This window comes from Pelodiscus sinensis, chromosome 3 (genome assembly GCF_049634645.1).
Source record: "Pelodiscus sinensis isolate JC-2024 chromosome 3, ASM4963464v1, whole genome shotgun sequence".
Lineage (NCBI taxonomy): Eukaryota > Metazoa > Chordata > Testudines > Trionychidae > Pelodiscus > Pelodiscus sinensis.
This window is the reverse complement of record NC_134713.1, coordinates 77,645,609-77,663,009: the sequence shown is the minus strand read 5'-3', so window position 1 is coordinate 77,663,009 and position 17,401 is coordinate 77,645,609. Positions and strand designations below refer to the sequence as shown.

At 46.3% G+C, this 17,401-nt stretch overlaps 1 protein-coding gene across 8 annotated transcripts in view; it reads left to right on the top strand.

The window, feature by feature from the left end:
* The window catches only part of SESN1 (sestrin 1), a 130,324-nt gene that overhangs the window by 80,064 nt on the left and 32,859 nt on the right, over positions 1 to 17,401 (top strand). The window contains exon 1 of one of the 8 annotated variants that reach the window (XM_025184721.2): positions 11,851 to 12,143. The exons of 5 other annotated variants lie outside the window; for them this stretch is intronic. Coding sequence is in view for 1 of the 3 variants with exons in the window: in XM_006123190.4 (XP_006123252.2) it covers positions 12,767 to 12,853 (87 nt within the window). In the remaining 2 variants the exon portion in view is untranslated. Of the gene's footprint in view, positions 1 to 11,850; positions 12,144 to 12,235; positions 12,422 to 12,477; positions 12,854 to 17,401 lie in introns of those variants that run through there. 2 more of the 8 variants (XM_075923088.1, XM_006123190.4) reach the window with 2 other exon arrangements.

Here is a 17,401-nt window from a genome sequence, read left to right as displayed (position 1 = left end):
TACTTATACTGAAATAAAATCTTTAAAAATGGAAGGAAAAAAGATTTGCTGTAGTAATCATAAGCAATGGAATATGGAAAATCTAAACATTCTTCAGTATTATACAAAGCAAAGCAATGGTCCATCTAAAATATACATGTCTGTGTTACTCTTAGCTTTACAAAGAGTGCTGGGGTGAGGGTAAAGTGTGTCTGATTTTGAACCAGAAACGAGAAGCTCTTGGTTGTGCTTCTAATAGTAACAATAACAGTGCAGGTAAGAGGAATGCTGTGCAGCTCTTTCTTTGTATTCTTCCTTGAAACATTATTAATCTGAAATTACTATTTGCTTGGTGCTGTCTGTGAAACTACTGACAGTGAAATTTTTACTACTAAGTGCAACTAAAATTGCTGTCAAATACATTCTTTATCTCCCAGTACTGGTACAAACATTATTTACCAACTTATCATAAGCTTGTGCTTTTACCATAAATTACATGTGTCATTAATAGTACCCATTTCTGGTAACTCTTCCCAATATAGTCCAGAAGATACATTCCACTTTCCTCTATAGAGTAAGTAAAAGAAGTCCTATATTACATTAGTGTAATTTTGAGTCTGCATGTTCCTTTGGGAAGACCCAATGAATTAACTGTAGATGCACACTGATAATAAAGAGTTCTCCCAAGCTGGTCATTTGTCTGGCTAGGATACTATAATAGTGTCTTTAACTATACACTGGAGACATATGTCTAAATATCTAGCATGAATTGGCCCAGTGATGGCTCAGGTATATATGATTCTGTTACTGTCAGTGTGTGTGCACAGGGTTCTGAAAAGCTGCAATTTTCAGGCTGTTGCAGCTCAGTTGTCTGTCAGCAGGCTTGGCTATGTTTATACTGGCAACTGAATGACAAACCTTATGTCCTGCAGAGGTGTTAGTTACCCCTCTCCTACCAAGACAAAAGTTTTGTCGAGGCAAGTACCAATGTAATCAGCGGGGTTCGCCAAGCCAAGCAGCGGCGAGGCCAGCCGCACGGTTTGGCACGCTGTGCATGTGCTCACCGCACTGCGTGGCTGTGCCAGCTTGTAATCTACTTGTCACAGGCGAGTAGATTACACTAATTGTCGAGCCTGGTGATCAGTATGTGGCGTGCAGGAGTGCTCTCCTGATGACCATGTGAATGCCGCTCTTTGGGATGGAAGTATTTTGTCAGCAAAAGAGCTGATAAACAGCAGCTTCACAGCCTGACTTTTAGTGGCATTCATGTGTTACCACTGATCCCAGACCTAGTGCCCTACCAGGCCTGTCTAGAGAGGGGAGGGGCGCAAAGAGGGCAGTTTCACTGGCACACTGCTTAACTTATTTCAAGTGTATTATTCTGAAATTTCCCTTAATCCTTGTGGAATAAGGTTTATAGGGACTTTAGAATAGTATGATCGTTATTTCAAAATAATGGGCATGCTGTCAAGACGTGGAATATGCTATTTTGGGAGACCAGAAATATCCTGAAATAGCGCCTCAGTATAAACGTACCCTAAAGAGCCTGGGGCTCTAGCCGCTGCTGTCACAGTATGAGCTATGCTGCAGTGTGCCGCTTCTTGGCCTCCTATGACTTCTAAATCTGCACTGTCCACAGTTCCATAGAGCATCCTTGAGGCTAATCTAACATACTGAAAACTTTTCAGTATTTTCTTTTTATTTAACTTCATATTAAATAAACATTTGAAGTCATGCACCTTGTTAATTATCCCTTGAGTTTTTTATTCTTTCCTCCATAACATTTTAATTATATAAACGAATAACTTGGGTGCCATAGTGGCACACATCCAAACAAGCACACATGACCTCCGTATTGGTGAACAAGCAAAACTTAACTCCACTCATGGATGGAATATCTTAGAGGGAACACTGCTAGGGAGACGGTGTAAGGTAGCAGCAGGGGTTGTGCCACCTCAAACCCCCCATTCAAAGTGGCAGTGGGAGCCAGAAGGACTTGGACCCAGCCCACTGCGCTCTGCTCTGCTGCCCATCTCCCAGTCTGCAGCGCTCTGCCACTGCTTTCCACCACTGCAGCAAAGTGGAGCACAGCAGGCTGGGAAATGGGTGGCAGAGTGAAGCAGGCTGCAATGAGTATGGGGGGGAGCCCTGACCCCCTGCTGCCACTTTATACCAGGCTCCTCAGATAATCCCCAGGGCTACCCTGGGCTCCGTGACTCTCCTCCAGAGGAAGTGGCCGCCATGTCAAACCGCCCCCTCCCCCGTCCCAAAAGCGCAGGGCCTGGGATGGCCATTCCAAACCATCCTGCGGGCAGGATGGCTCTAGCTACCTTGCCAACCACTGTTCCCCTCTGCTGGAAGTCTCACCAGATGCTTGCTTCCTGCTCAGTCCACACATCAGTAACCATCTGCCACCTGTCTCTTGGCTGTGACCTCTGCAAGTCTATCTTTTGAGCGCCCATGCCATTTGTCATTAGGGCTGTAAAATCCCAGTTAATCAGTTAACCGATAAGCAGGCAAGTGGGGGGCTGGCTTCTGCTCCTGGTCCCCCTCCTTGCATGCAAGCTACTAGCTCCTGCAACCACCCCCGGCACATGGGGCAGCTAGTTTCTGCTCCTGGCCCAGCCTGGAGTTATGGGCAGCACAGGCAGTGGCTGCTCCCTAGTACCAATTAACTGGCACCCAATGAGCATCACCCAGTAAGGGTGATGCTTCCCAGGTAATTGGTTACCCATTCACATTCGTAGTACTTAGTGACTTTCAGCTCTTAATGATACAGGCTGTGCATAAATGTCTTTCCACTACAAGTGTTTTCAGCTGTAGAGAGGACTTTAAATAACAAAAGACTTTATTGGAGTCAATTTAGCACTGTTTTTGAACAGTGGGAAGAACAGGTTAAACCAGACTAAGGACACTGAGGAAGAATCAACACACCTGGTTGGAACACCTGTTCCCACCCCGTTATTTTCCTAGGAGTCTGGAACCTGTGGCTTATCACGTCCCTCAACACAGTTCTGCTCCTCTTTACTCTCACAGTAAAGATAACATTGATAATGTTTCACTATCCCTTCAATTGGTAATAAAGTGATCTGTAACTCAACACCAGCCAGAGATGATCACTTGGAATTACTCCTCTGCTGGATACCTACACAGAGTAGGTGTGTTCATGTAAACAGTTTGCTTCTGAAATCTCTCCACCTTTCCAATTAGTTGTTAAGGGAGAGTTAATTTGGACCCAGCCTACATCTTAAAACAAAACAACAACAAAAATCCAAACCTTCACATAGTACCTTAGAGGGAAAAATCCCTTCCTGATCCCTGTCAGTGGCCAGCTGAAATGCTGAAGCACGAACATTAGGAGCATAACACAATTGAAAGTGAGCACCAAGGCTGTTGTGCTCTGCCTTTGACATGACAAGCAATCTTGTCCTACAATTGCACTCATAAATTTGTCTAGTTACCTTTAAACTAATTAAGTTGATTACCTGCCAACTCCTAATTCTGTTTTTCAATTTCACTTGTCAGACGGTTCACATGAGGATTTATGTTAGCAAATTTCTTGGCAAAGATAAGACCTCAGCAAGTTTCTAGTCTTTCTGGTTATGGAGGGAAAACTTGGCAATGTTCATCCCAGTGCCTCAAAAAACAAAAGCCAAACAAAAAGAACCTTAACATTTATTATTTTTAAAATACCATGATTTGAGGGGAGGCTTGATTCATGGAATAAAATCCAGTATCTTTTGAAGTTAATGGGATTTTTGACAGGATTTCACCATGATTGTTTGAATGCTTAGGTCAGGCTTTTTTGATGTTTTTGTAGCATTTCATATTAAAACATATTATCTGCCCTTCCCAGAACATGCTTTTTATAGAGCTAATGGACATTAGGTGTCCCAGAACAGCAAAAAACTATTAACATTATCTGTAAAGTTTTCTGGCAGAGAATATTCTGATAACCCTTCCAGATGTTATTTAATATATGGGGTGCTAGCTATAATAAGCATTTCAGGTACAGGATAGCTTTTTGCTTTAAAAAAGAATTCAGGACATTTATGTATGCGTTTAATTTAGCATATGAGAAGTCCTGTTTACTACAAGCACTAAAAGTTCAGCTATGTGCATAAGCGTTCCAGGATCCAGATCTTTAACATAATATTTGATCTGCCTCATTATAGCTGTCATATAACACACTTTTGAACTGTTGCCAAGAAAAATCTGATTGTAAGAACTTCACATGAGTGAAAGTACTAGAAATACCCAAAAGGAGATTTTTTCCTTTTATTTAAAAAAGGTACATAAGTAAGCCTGACTTATGTCAAGGTTTGTCAAAGGCACACATTTTTACCAGAAATACTTCTGAAAGAAGAATGGGCCTCTTCACCTTGAATTGTCCTTTAGCATAAATAGTTAGAATGCATTCTAAACTGTTTGCTGTTGTATTTAGCTATGACCATCTGGGTATATCTACACAATAATGTAAATCTACCCTAGGACTAGTGGGACTCAGCACCTGACCCATGTTCAGGAACCATGAGATCAGCCATCTCTACTGTATTTTAATCCTAGATTTCAGGTTTTCTGACCCATGCTTGAAACTAGGGCTCTGGCATCCATTCTGCAGTGCACTGGCCAAAGTCAAAGTAACTAGAGCCCTGCATAAATACAAAATTGATATCCACATCTGAATTTGCAAAAATAAGGAAATACCTGAAAACTTGCAAGGTTTTAGATACAAACTTTGTATCTGCAAAAAATAAGGCATGGATATTCGCATTCGCATCCACATCTGCGGATGCAGATATAAAGCAGATATCTGCAGATATGCAGAGTTCTAAAAGTAACCCTATCCCAGAGTGCATAGTGACCCGCTCCCTCCCCCCAATGATGACACTCCTACAAATGTGTTGCAGTATGGGTAAACTCCGTGGCTCATCCTGTTTCCTAATAGTGATAAGGCTCCTTATGGGATTCAGGTGCCCATCAGGAGGAGCACATGACAACCTAAACCGCATAGTTAGCTCCTTTGCTGGCTGTCTCAATAGAATGAGTGCAATTTGAGAAGTCTTTGTACGAAACTACCATCTACTTTGAGAATTGGCTTCTAGGAGGCAGGGATAAGGGATTCCCAGGAGGTTCTGGGAAAATTTTGGGGCTAGTTCCTACTCGCAACCCTCACAGTGCATGCTTCCTGGACATCTCTGCACACACAGCCTCAGGAAGAGTTAGGGTTGCCAACATTCCCCATTTCATTGGGAGTCTCCTGGAATCTGGTTCAATCTCCTGGAGGCTCCTGAAGCCAAATCAGGAGACTGGCCATTAAAAGTCCCTCAGCATAGCAGGTGTAAGACAGACTCCCTCCCTGACCTGGTCTCTTACCCAGTAAGCAGCTGACACATCCCCCCCTGCAGCCCCTTAGGGTTACCATACATTTGTTTTTTCCCCAGCCATCCTCATTTTCACATGTTAAATCTCCATCCGACTGGCTTTTTAAAATGACAGAAAATGTCCAGGATTTTTTGCCCCGCAAATGGGATCGGGGAGGGGGCGACGGCACATGCCTGTCAAATGGAACGTTCGGAGCTGCACACCTGACTGTTCACAGCCGCTGTGCGCACACGCCCTAGCGCCTGGAGGGAAAAGCACATGGCTACGGCGGTGGCTCTGGTGAGACCCAAGGCGTTACTCTCCATCCCACTAAATTTATGTCCCCGGCTCTGCAGGAGGGAAGGGGCATTGGGTTAGAGCGGGGGGCGGGGGGGCGGAGGGGAGAGAGAGGGGAAGGGAGCGGGGAGGTGCCTGTTTCTGTGGGAGGGATAGGTTAGAGCAGGAGGCCTGGGGGGGCCTGGCTCTGGGGGAAGAGTGGGTATATTGGGTTAGAGCAGGAAGGGTGGGCTAGAGCAAGGAGCCTGGCTCAGAGAGGGCAGGGGCACTGGGATAGAGCAGGGAACTGGGCATTAGAACTTCTGGCTTCTTTCCTTTCCTGTAGGTGGGAAGTGGGTCTGTTGGTTAGATTTGGGGTACCAGTCTCAGTTCTGTGAGGACTGTGGGAGCTGGTGCTTGGTGGGGCAGGCAAGGGAAAGGAAGGGATTCTGGAAAGCAGGATTCATGGGTTTCTTTTCTAGCCATGCCACTTCTCCCCTCATTTAATTTCATGCCCTAGGATGGGCCCCTGCCAGCAGCCTCCCTGGCCCCCCACTCTCTCCTCCGGCCAGCAGCCTGGGCTGCCAGCTGGTTGGCGGTGCCGCTGTAGCCCGTGCTGCCACACGTCTTGGGGTGATGCGGCAGGGAAGCGGGAGCCCGGCGTGCAGCGTCCTCTCGCACCATGAGAACCAGTGGGGTGCGCAGCAGGTCTGGCAGAAGCAAGGCGGCAGCCAGAGACCCGAGCTTGGCGTGCACGGGGACAAGTTTTCCAGTTCCGGAGCCCGGCCTCCTGTGCGAGTGGAACAGCTGCCACTGCAGTGGCACCAGCGGGCACCAGGTGTCCTCTTTTTTGGAAGTTCAAATATGATAACACCCTACCCTAGGTAGGGGCAGAGTGGGAAGCCTCTGCATATTGCACCCATCCCACAACTCTGCAGCTCTATTTGCCTGGGAATTGCAGCCAATGGGAATCGTGGGGGCAGTACCTGCATGGAGAGTGCCCCCCATGCCTAGGGGCTACAGGAACTGGTTGGCTGCTTCCGGGAGCAGCCGGGGACCAGGGCAGGTAGGGAGCCTGCTTTAGCTTTTCTGCACCACCTGCTGGGATTTGATGTGCCCAGAGTAAGCACTGCCCAGCCAGAGCCCTCATCTCCTCTCACACCCCAACCCCGTCTCCCATCCCTGCGCCCTCTCCCAGGGCCTGCACTTCAACCCCCCTGCCCCAGGCTCAGCCCTGAGCTCCCTCCCACACTTCAGATCCCTCATCCAAAGTCCATCACCCCTCCTGCCTCATCCCAACTCCTGTTCCATCTCTGTGACAGTGAGTGATGGTGGGGGGAAGTGAATGACAGATTGAGGGGAGATGGAGTGAGCAGGGCTGGGGCCTCAGTGAAGGGGTGGGGCAGGAGCAGGGGTAAGGGTGTTCGTGTTTGATTAGACAGTTGGCAAACCTAGGGAGGGTGGAGGCAGAAGCAAGGGATAGAAAGCAGAATGGGACCAAGAGGCTGCCCTGTATGGAGGGGGAGTGACAGTGCTCTCAGATCACCACAACTGGGGAAGGGATGACCCCTGGCAGCTGCGAGCTGCCTCCTGCCTAGCTTTGCTCCCTTCTCCGATAAGCTATGTGCTGCAGTGAAGAAAGCAGGAACTGCAGTTGCTGGGAGAGGGCATGAACAAAGAGTGCACTCAGCCAGGCACTAATGATGTTTCCAGCCCCTGTGTTCGCTCCCTGCATTGCTGCTCCTCTACCACCAGGAACTCTGGACTATAACTGGGATCTGTCAAGCCAGGGTCATGCATATGCAGGAATGCCATGAGGCTTGGACTCTAGGTCCCAGCTCAACACAGGTGTGGATATACCAGTCCTGCAGGGGCCTGGGACCGTAAGTTCAAGACTTACCTTAGCAAAAATGCTGTGTAGATGCCAGGGGGATTAGGTTTGGGTCCTGGCTTATATTGCTATGTAGACATACCTGCAGAGTACCTTTCCCAGACCTGAAGAGGACCTTTGTATAGTTGTATAGAGAAGCTTGTCTCTCCTATCAACAGAAGTTAGTCCAATAAAACAGTGGTTCTCAATCTTGTCTCATTTGTGGACCCTCAGGGTTTGACAGACTACAGTGTGAAAGCCGCTGTTCTGTGGTAACAGCTATCTTTTATGGTCTTCTTAGACATAGTCAGAGAACTACAGATGGAAAACCACTGCAATAACGTATTACTTCACACCACCCTGCCTCTCTCTGTTGGACCCCCATGGGCTGGGGCGCTTCCAGCTGGACTAGACACTGGTTAACCAGTTAACCCTGGTAAGCAGTGCTTACCAGTTAACTGGTTAAACCTTAACCTCTAGTCAGTGTAATGGTATGCTGCTACTCAGTCTTCAAAAGTAGAAAGTGTCCCTTGTCTTCTTGGAGTTAGGCTATGTCTGCACGGGAAAGGTTTGGTAACAAAAGTGCCATCGATATGCAAAAGTCACCAAAAGTGAAAACTGGTCAACCCTTTTTTTTTCCGGAATCCTAGTGTCAAATTTCATTGCCATATTGTTAGTACCCTGTTGAAAGAGCAAAGCAATGTGAGCCAGCATCCCACAGTGCAGTGTTGTGGGAAGACAGAGCTGATCCTTAGGATTCCCTCCTAATTGTGATCTCTCTGTGCTAAGGAATGTCAAAGGCAGTCTTCTCCAGCCTTCCCCCTGCAGCACCAGTCTGTCTGCCACTGTGGACCTAATGCAGGGCAGAACAGGAGCACTCCAATGATTTGTTCTTTGTTTGTTCCCCAAACAGAGCAGTTCACTCAGCTGTCAGATGCTTCCCAGAGCTTTGAAAGGGGAAGGGCACATGCCTGCAGGGCAGCAGAGATCAAAACATTGAGTAGAGCTATCAGGGAAGGCATTGTGGGATACTGATGGAAGCCAGTTCTCTCAACAAAACAAACAGTACAATCCACATTGGCTCTTTGTCAACAATAAAGGGAGGGGAAAAGAAAAAAAAAATCTCTCCCAAGGCTTGAAGTTTTTTGTTGTCAAAACTGGTGTTTTTTCCCAACAAAAGTCACATTGCAGTGTAAATACTTTCACTATTTTGTCACCACAAGGTAGTTTTTGACAACACAGTCATAGGCAGAGAGTTATATGGGCTTGTGGTGCCCATGCTCCACCAATATTCAGAGCCGGGGGCACTGCTCCACCAATATTTGGAGCTGGGTCTCTCCCCCGGCCCTGCCTGGAGTGGGTTCTGGCCCTCTCCCCTCACCCCCGCCAGCCCCAGAGCATCCCCCCCAGCTCTGGAGTGTCCCTGCTGGAATGAAAGCTGCGCAGGCTCTCCCTTGCCTGCGCGCGCTGCTGGCTGCTGTTGCCTATGGCAACAAGAGATGCCTGAGCACTCAGGAGGAGGAGGAGGAGGCACACACGTGCTTACCAGCCCTCCCCTCCCCTGGCACCAGAGGTGTAGCGAAGGGGGGGGCAGTTGCCCCCAGGCACTGCCACGCTAGGGGGCGCCGGGGTGGGAGGGGAGGGCTAGATCAGTGAGCCAGCAGCTGGGCCACATGCTGCCACCTGTAACGCATTGCGAGAAGAGGCAGCCGGCAGGAGCAGCCTCTTTTAAAAGTAAAATGAACTTACCTGACCTGTTCCTCCAGTGCTTGGCTCTGTGGGAGGGAGATTTGGTTGGGGGGCGCTGGGCTGCTTGGCTCTGTTGGAGGGAGCGCATGTGTGGCGTGCTGACATGTCTTGCAACAGCTAGGAGGGGAGCTGCCTGGGCGTGGCGTGAAGTCACGGACCGGGACTTTAAAACCGCATGGCCCAATGTTGCACCGCGCGGTCCGGCATGTGGGCTGGAGCCTGGACTGGAGCCGCGGCCGCCCTGCAAACTGGAAGGCAGAAGGTGGGTGGCAGAGGAAGGGGCTTGTGCTGAGGGGAGGGAGGCAGGTCAGGAGAAGAAAGGGGAAGGCACCAAGGGACAGTGTAGAGGAGAGCCAAATGCCAGGGGGCCAAGTGGAGACAATAAGGAAAAGGGCAGGAGGGGAGGTGTCAGTGGGAGGGGGACAGGGTGATGCTGGGAGAGAAGAGTGTAAGGGTATTGGGAGCTAGAGTGGGGGAGGGGGTGGCGCTGGGAGAAGGCTTGAAAGAAGGGGTGGGCATGAGGAAGACGGGGATTGAGAAAGTCGTGTGAGGGCACAGGGGCACGAGGGGATGTGGGCAGAGGGTGGTGAGGGGGTGGGCATCAGAGAAAAAGGGGGCAGGGGTAGTGAGGGAAGAGGGAGGCTCCAGGAGGGTACAGGAGTAAGGGAAGGTGCAGGTGCCAGGGGATTCTGGAGGTGAAGCAGAAGGGCAGACACCTGCAGGGGAGGGACCACCATCAGAGGAGACACGCAGGGCAGGTGTGTAGAGGGAGGTGTTAGGAGTAGGGATGAGGAGGAGTAGCTCACATGATCAGAGTGGGGCTACTGGAAGAGTGGGCACAAGGGAGAGAGAAGGGCTGATGGAGGGGGGCAGGTCTCAGGAAGGCTGAGGGCAGAGAGAAGGGCAGGAGTCAGGACAGCAGAGGAGGGTGAGGAGTTGGGGGGTAGCAGGCACCAGGGAAGCTGATGGAGCAAGGAGAGGAGACATGGCAGCAGAGAGAAAAGGTAGAGGTTTATAAGATATTTATTAATAACTTGGGTGCCACAGAGTCCCATCCAAACAAGCCATATGAATTCAGTACCGGTGCACAACACAAAATTCATTCTGCTCATGGGAGGAAACTCTCAGGCTGTGTCTACACTGGCGGCTTCTTGCACAAGAACATCTTGCACAAGAACACGTTCACACTGCCATGTGCAAGCTGTGCTTTTGCGCAAGAAATCCCTCCTGAGCATCCACACTGCCCTCTTGCGCAAGAGAGCTTAAACCTGTTAGAAAAGAGCATAGCTCTTGTGCAAGATGCCCTCTCTTACCACGCTGGATTGTAAATTTCCTTGTGCAAGAGCAGGTGGGCAGTGTGAATGCTCTGCATGCAAGAAGCTGCAAGTGTAGACATAGCCTTAGAGGGAACACTTCCCCCAGCCTCTCCGCCCCTGAGTTAATGTCACACACATTGGGTTAATGCAATTGCAGGATAGTTGCATGAGGGGGGTTTGGTGGGAACCAAACTAATCCCTGTTGGTCGGAGGATGGTGGGAAAAGTCCTTAGAGAGGGGTCACATAACACCTTTTACTTCTGGTCATGTGTCCATCTTGCCCCAAGAGTGTTACCTCCAGATGCCTGGCTAATGGGAGTTGGGCGTGGTTAACAGGGGTCAGGGGTGTGGCTAATCGGGGTGGGGGGGCAGGGTGTAGGAGGGGGGACTAGACCCATTCTGGGCACCACCAAAAATTATACAAACCTGAAGCCCCTGAACACAGTGTGCCAGTGTAGACAAGGCCTTAATTGCACTCCATAGAGGTGTTGACATTAGGAAAAGAAAGAATGGAAAGCACATTTTTAGAAATGTGCAAAGTCACTGCTTGGAGTAAGATTTCCACACACACAGTTATGACCTTAATGATTTCTGCATTAGGCTGAAAGATTCATAAACCCACGCAAGAATAACAAAGTATTTAAGTCTGAGGGGTAGCCATGTTAGTCTTTAAGGTGCTACATGAATACTCATTTTTTAAAGTTACAGACTAACAAATATATAGTATCATGAGCTTTCATGGGTAAAACCCACTTTAAGTATTCATTCTTATATTTAATAAAAATTCAAAATTCATGATCATGTAATTCCCTTTACATTTATTAGATTTAAATTCCAGACTGGAAACTTTGTTTTCCCAGTTAAGGTTCTGCAACCAAACAACCTTCCCTCCAAGGTGAGGTAAGACGTAAGGATTTTCTCCTTATTCACATAGTATCAGGTACAGGAAGACTTTTGATTTTAAATAAATATTTGATATAATTAACAACATAGCTTTCTACTTTTAATATGGATTTGAAGAGTAACCCAAATTTTACCCAGGATCTTAAACTTGGAGATGCTGTGTTTATTTTTGGAAAATGGCATAAGCCCCCAAGAGAACAGAAAACTGTTGGGTGGGAAAAATTGGGACATCTGGGCATCCAATAACCTTGAAGTTCAGCGAGGGAAATATAGGCTGCTGAAAACAAAGATTGTGTGTTTTGCTGATGAAATTGCAAAACATGTTTGCACAAGACTATTATGGTGTTGGGGGAGGAGCCTTCAGGCCAAATTGCTAGAGCACTTTATACTTAAAGTCACACATGTATCTGCTAAATGTTAAGCGTCTATGATCTAGGTGTTAAATAGGCTTAATTCCCTTTTTTTTATTTTAAAAAGAAGGTAGAGGCTCTTAAGTGAGGCTGGGCAGAGATGATAGATAACTGAGGGAATACATGACTTTCTAGAAAAAGTAACCTTTGTCAAAAACAGTTTTTTCCCTGCCAGAGAAGATGCAGGATCGCTCCTCCCTCACCTCATGTGTCCCCAATAGTCATTGTGATGGCATCTGCATAACTGACCCCTGAAATTATCTGCCTGATGAATGGGTAAGTTATTAATAGTTACTTCGTAATTTAAAAACAGCTGCCTAGGCTCAATATCCGTCACCACTCGTGTCCTCGATAAGGGGCTACTGAAGAGCTAACATTTTTCTATGAGGTGCCGAGACTGCAGCGAAATTCGTGCAGCACACGCGGGGTGATCTCAGTGGATGTTTGCAGTGTAGAGCCGGAAAACGTTTGTCCGACACATTTAGCTCAGCTGTAGATTCTGTCATTACAAGCGCTGCCGTGCGCGCCCGGCTCTCCCAGCTACGCTCCCTGACGTAAGGGGAGCAGGCTGCTGCTCGCGGGGGGTACGGCGGGGTGTCCTGTAGTGACCTGTGGCCGGCTACTTTCGCTGGGTACTCGGGGCCCCGCGGTGCCACTGCAGCCCCTTCCTCACTCCCCCTGCGGGGCGCGCCTCCCAGGGCAGGCAGCGCGCGTCGCTCCGCCTCGCGGCCCCTCCGCCTGCTGCGCATTGGTGCTGGCGGCAGAGGGGGCCGGGTTCCGCTGGGCTTGTTTGTACGTTGCATCTCCCCTGGCCCTGGCGCTTCGCTTTAGCCTTGGCCTCGCCGCTGCCTTCAGCAGAGGGGAGCGACGGACCTGACCCGAGCTGTCCCTCCGCAGGGATGAGGCTGGCGGCCACGGCCAGTCACAACGAGGCGTTCGCAGTGCAGGGGCTGCTGTGCAACCGGTGCACGGGCCGGGGGCGCAAGGTAAAGGGGGTGCTCGGGTTGGTCAGCGTCGGGGATGGCCGTCCTCGTGAGCGTCACTTGCTTTGTGTTTGTGCTGAGCAGCTGGGAGGTCGCTACCGAAGCCACGTCTGGCTGAGCCCGGAGCAGTCCCTCTGCTGGGCAGTTGAGCTGGGCTTCTCCGGGACTCAGCACTGCCTGTGGTGGGCTATCTGTTCTTGCCGTCCGTCAGCCGAGGTGTGTTGAGTGGACTTTTATTCCCCCCCCCCCCCCGAAGGGAGAGCCTCTCAGGTTGTGCTGTGTGCACCCCTCTGCTTGTTACCTGTTGGCGCAATGTCATTGGGAGTGGTTATAGCAAAACATTCAGAACTGGAAAAAGGAGGCTGGAAAACCAGGACCACCATCCCGTTGCTCTTTGCTTCCAAAGGGAAGTAGCAGAAGTCCCATCATTTCAATCATTAAAAAGTGCCCAAAGCCAGTCCCTGGGAATGCATTGTAGGGAGCCATCCTTCGCTCAGGGAGGTTGACCCCCAGGTTGTGTAATAGGGGTTTTCTTTCTCTTTTTTCAGTGATATACAAACACATTGGCTGCTGGTGCAAATTTGTCATTAGTCTTCAGAGTTAACATGCACCTGAAATTAAGTGTCCATTTATGCTTTTTAGGGCTCTTTAAAACTACACACTAAGTAATTTTCTCCAGGATTTTCTAATAATACATCTGTCTCAGATTATTAGCTTTTGGAGGGGCAGTGAATGTTGTCTTGTCAAATCTAAGTTAAATAATACTGTTCTGGCCTGCTCTGGATACCAGGAATGAAAACACTTAATTGGGTCATATTTGCATGTGAAGCTTGATGTGATGTTAAGATACTCAACTTAAATAACTTTAAGATGATATAATACAGCACTTTTCAGCAAATATGAAGACAAAGTTTGGTGCTTCATATTCAGAATTAAGTTTTCTGGTTTATTATTTGTGTTTCAGTCTTAATAGTATTTAAACCTTGTTTATTGCCTTCAGAACCATGCTGCTTTCTCCCAGCCTACTTTCTCCTTCCTTAAAGCTTCTGGTATTGAAAGTTTTCCTTTTGGAGCTCCTTTTAATACATATAAACAGGGCTCGACAAACCGCTGTTTCTACTTGCCTGTGGCGAGTAGATTTCAGCTGGTTGCTCCATGCACCCCATTCACCAGCGCTGTGCGCATGTGCAGTGCCAGTCTGGTGCGTGTGGAGCTGGTGAGTTGCTCTTGCCGCAGTTTGTCGAGCCCTGCATATAAATATGATCTTAATACATATTTATAAAGTATTTTCAACATAATACAGGTTTAGACTAGGGATGTAATATAGCCAATTGATCGATAAGCAAAAGCTTATAGGTTAATGCTATAGTCTACACACATTTCCCCCCCACCCCCTCGGCCAGTAAATTTTTTAGCAGGCTAGCCAGCAGCCCAGCTCAGTCCCTGCTTGCACTGGGTCCTGGACCTACCCCGCTGTGGCTCTGAATTTAAAGTGGCTCTGAATTTAAAGTGTATTAGGAGCTAGGCGGGCAAGCAGCCTGGCTCAGTTCCAGCTCGTGCTGGGTCCAGGAGCTCAGACTCTCCCTCCTGGGCAGGGACTGCCCGGGGACTATAAAATAGTTGACTAACTGATAAGAATTCATGAGGTTAATCGACTATTCAGTTAACCAGTATTTAACATCCCTAGTTTAGACACTGATCTTTTTAATTCCAAATACTTGGAGCTGATTTAATTTGAAACCAAGTGAAACAGGTAGTGTTCTTGGTATGGTTCCATCATAAGCCCAACTTCTTACACATTTGTGCCAGCCTGTCACTAGATAGAATGTGATGGCATAGCAGAAATGCCATGGATAAAACTTCATTTATGTGTATTTCCAGATATGTGTGAAAGAAGTAGCTATGTTAGTCTGTAACTTAAAAAACAACTAGCAGTCCTGTGGCACCTTAGAGACCTGTGTGTTAATACTTATTTTGAGAAGATCCAAAATTACCACTACTGGTTTTTATTATTATTAATAAATGAACAAGAGATTATGGAGATAGTACTTCTTAGGTTTTATTCCTGCCTCCATTGTGGACCTGATGTATGTCTTTGGGTAATGCAATTGCCCAGTTTTGAGTGGATGTTGAGAAATATAATATTTTTAAAAGCACTCTGAGATCTTTAGCTAGAAGGAACTTTCCATTTCACATAATCTTGAAGAGCTAATAATATTTTAAGGACTTTTATTGAAATACAGTAAAACCTGTGTTATCCGGCATTCTGGTTATCTAAAAATTCCAGTTATCTGAGTGTCCCATCAACCTAGGAAAAACCAACGGACAATAATAGTAAAACTCAAGTTTTTTAATATTGGTAGTTTTGTAACATGAGGCAGTTGGTCTCACATTTCTATTTTAAGTTAAAGATGATTAGAACTTAAATAAAAAATTAAGCCAGTCATGGTAAACCAAGCCAGGCCTGTGTGCCTACAGATGTGACAGTATTGTGGCTGGGGGCAATGCCGGTTAACAAATTTTCTGGTTAACAGAGTGCCGGATAACAAAGCTTTCACTGTACAGTAAAACACTTTTACTTTTGTGTGATGATTAAAATCAATACAGTAGGCCTATTGAACTCGATAGGGTTTGTAACCAGAACAGAATGATTATTAGTTATCACTTAAACCTGTATGGGTGAACAAGCTGAGTGCTTTTATTCAGGAATAGTTCTGATTGTTCCTGAACAAAGGAACTGGTGTCAACATTTAGCATGGGTAAGAAGAAAGGAAATAATTAGCACTGGAACTTTATGGGCTGTGTCTTTTTGGGTTGGGGTGAGAGTTTAGAGTTTAAATGAAGAAAACTCCTGGATCACCACTTCAACTAGCACTGTGTTTAGAAAGAGCTTTGGTTTTATTTTTCACTTGTGTTTACAGAAGTAGGATTTTTCCTTGTCTAATCCAAATTCCTCAAAGCTCTTAAGGTCTGTTAATGTGGCTGGATAATTGATGCTACAGTTATGAGCAGAATTGAAAGCCTGGCTTTTAATTTGAGAATGTATTACCTTACTGATGGTGTTACAGGGAAATCAAAATAACCTGTACTGTGATGGCTATCTATACATTATTTGTTGTAGTGTCTGCAGTAGTTATCATTAACACCTAAACAGTTAAGGGTTCCAAAGTCATAGCATTTCAGTGTCACTACCTGTGAATTCTTGGTTGGAATTGATCTTTGAAGGGAAAATAGAAGACTTGGGGTAACATGTAAGAGCCTAAATCTCTCAAATGAGACATAGAGCCCAAATTACTTGCATGCTTTTGGAAATTTTACTCTAAAACAACAGAAAAGATGTTAAAAGAATGTTTTTAGAAGGCATGAAAGTATAGCCATGTTAGGTGATTATCCATAAAAAGCAAATTTAAAAAACTTAATTCTAGTCAAAATCATTCCTTTTGCAGATAAAATGTATTTAGTTATTAAAGATTACTTTTTCCCGCCTTTAGCACTTGTGATTTTTGCGATGGTTATGGCTGCAGCAAGTGCTATTTGGTAGTACATGAGGGGACACAGAATCAGATAATACTACTAATGTGGTTGAGTGAAGTAAATAATATTCCCACTCTGCCTACAGTTTCTGCAGAAATTCTGTTTTCAGTTACTTAAGAAAATACACAAATGTATTTTTTTCTTGTTTGCAACATTTGACACTTTTATTGTACTAAAGGTAAAGATTGTGCATGACGCCAGGGAAATAAACTGCAGACTGGTTTGTGGTCAGTCTTCAGCTCATAAAATGAATTGGTTATTGCAAATTAACAGTTGATAAGTGCATCATCCTCTGGTGATAAAACTGTTAACTGAGTTTTAGGAGAGATTTTTTGTGGTCACAGACAAATATAGTCATGCTTTAATAGTTGGTAACCTGTGAGGAGAACCAGAGGTCAGAGAAAATATGTAGTGAGTGCAAATGGTGTAGCAACAGCTAAAGTCTAGGCATTCCCATTATAAAGGCCGTGTTTCATTTGCTCTCAACTTCAGCCTTTTGGGATGAAATTTCCCATGTTTGATCGAAGAGGGCGATGTTTTGTTTTAAGGTTAGTGGGACACAATATAGATGCTTTTGAGTACTCAAGTAGAAATGTATACTTTTTCCAAATATTATGCAACTGAACCTTTTTTGGGAACTTCTCTAATAATAATAAGCTGTATACAGTTTGCATGTAAACATTTGAATAATTGTCTTTTTAAATGAGCATGCTGCTGCTTGAAGCACATCCGGATGTAGAATTTTGGTATGTGATTAAAATGTACTGAACAAGATGTTGGAATGAGGTAGGATGTAGTGAAAGAAGAGTGGTTATTGGGAAACATAATTAAGGTTATACACCTGCTGCATTAGTTGTGTACCATTTAGCATGCACTTTGAGGGCCAAATGTTCAGACAGCATATATGTACATAAACAAATTTCCACCAACTGAAAAACATTCCCTGAGAGAGAAGATATTCCATGGAAGGGCACTAGCATTGATTTTAGACACCCAGATTCAAGTCATTGCTCCGCC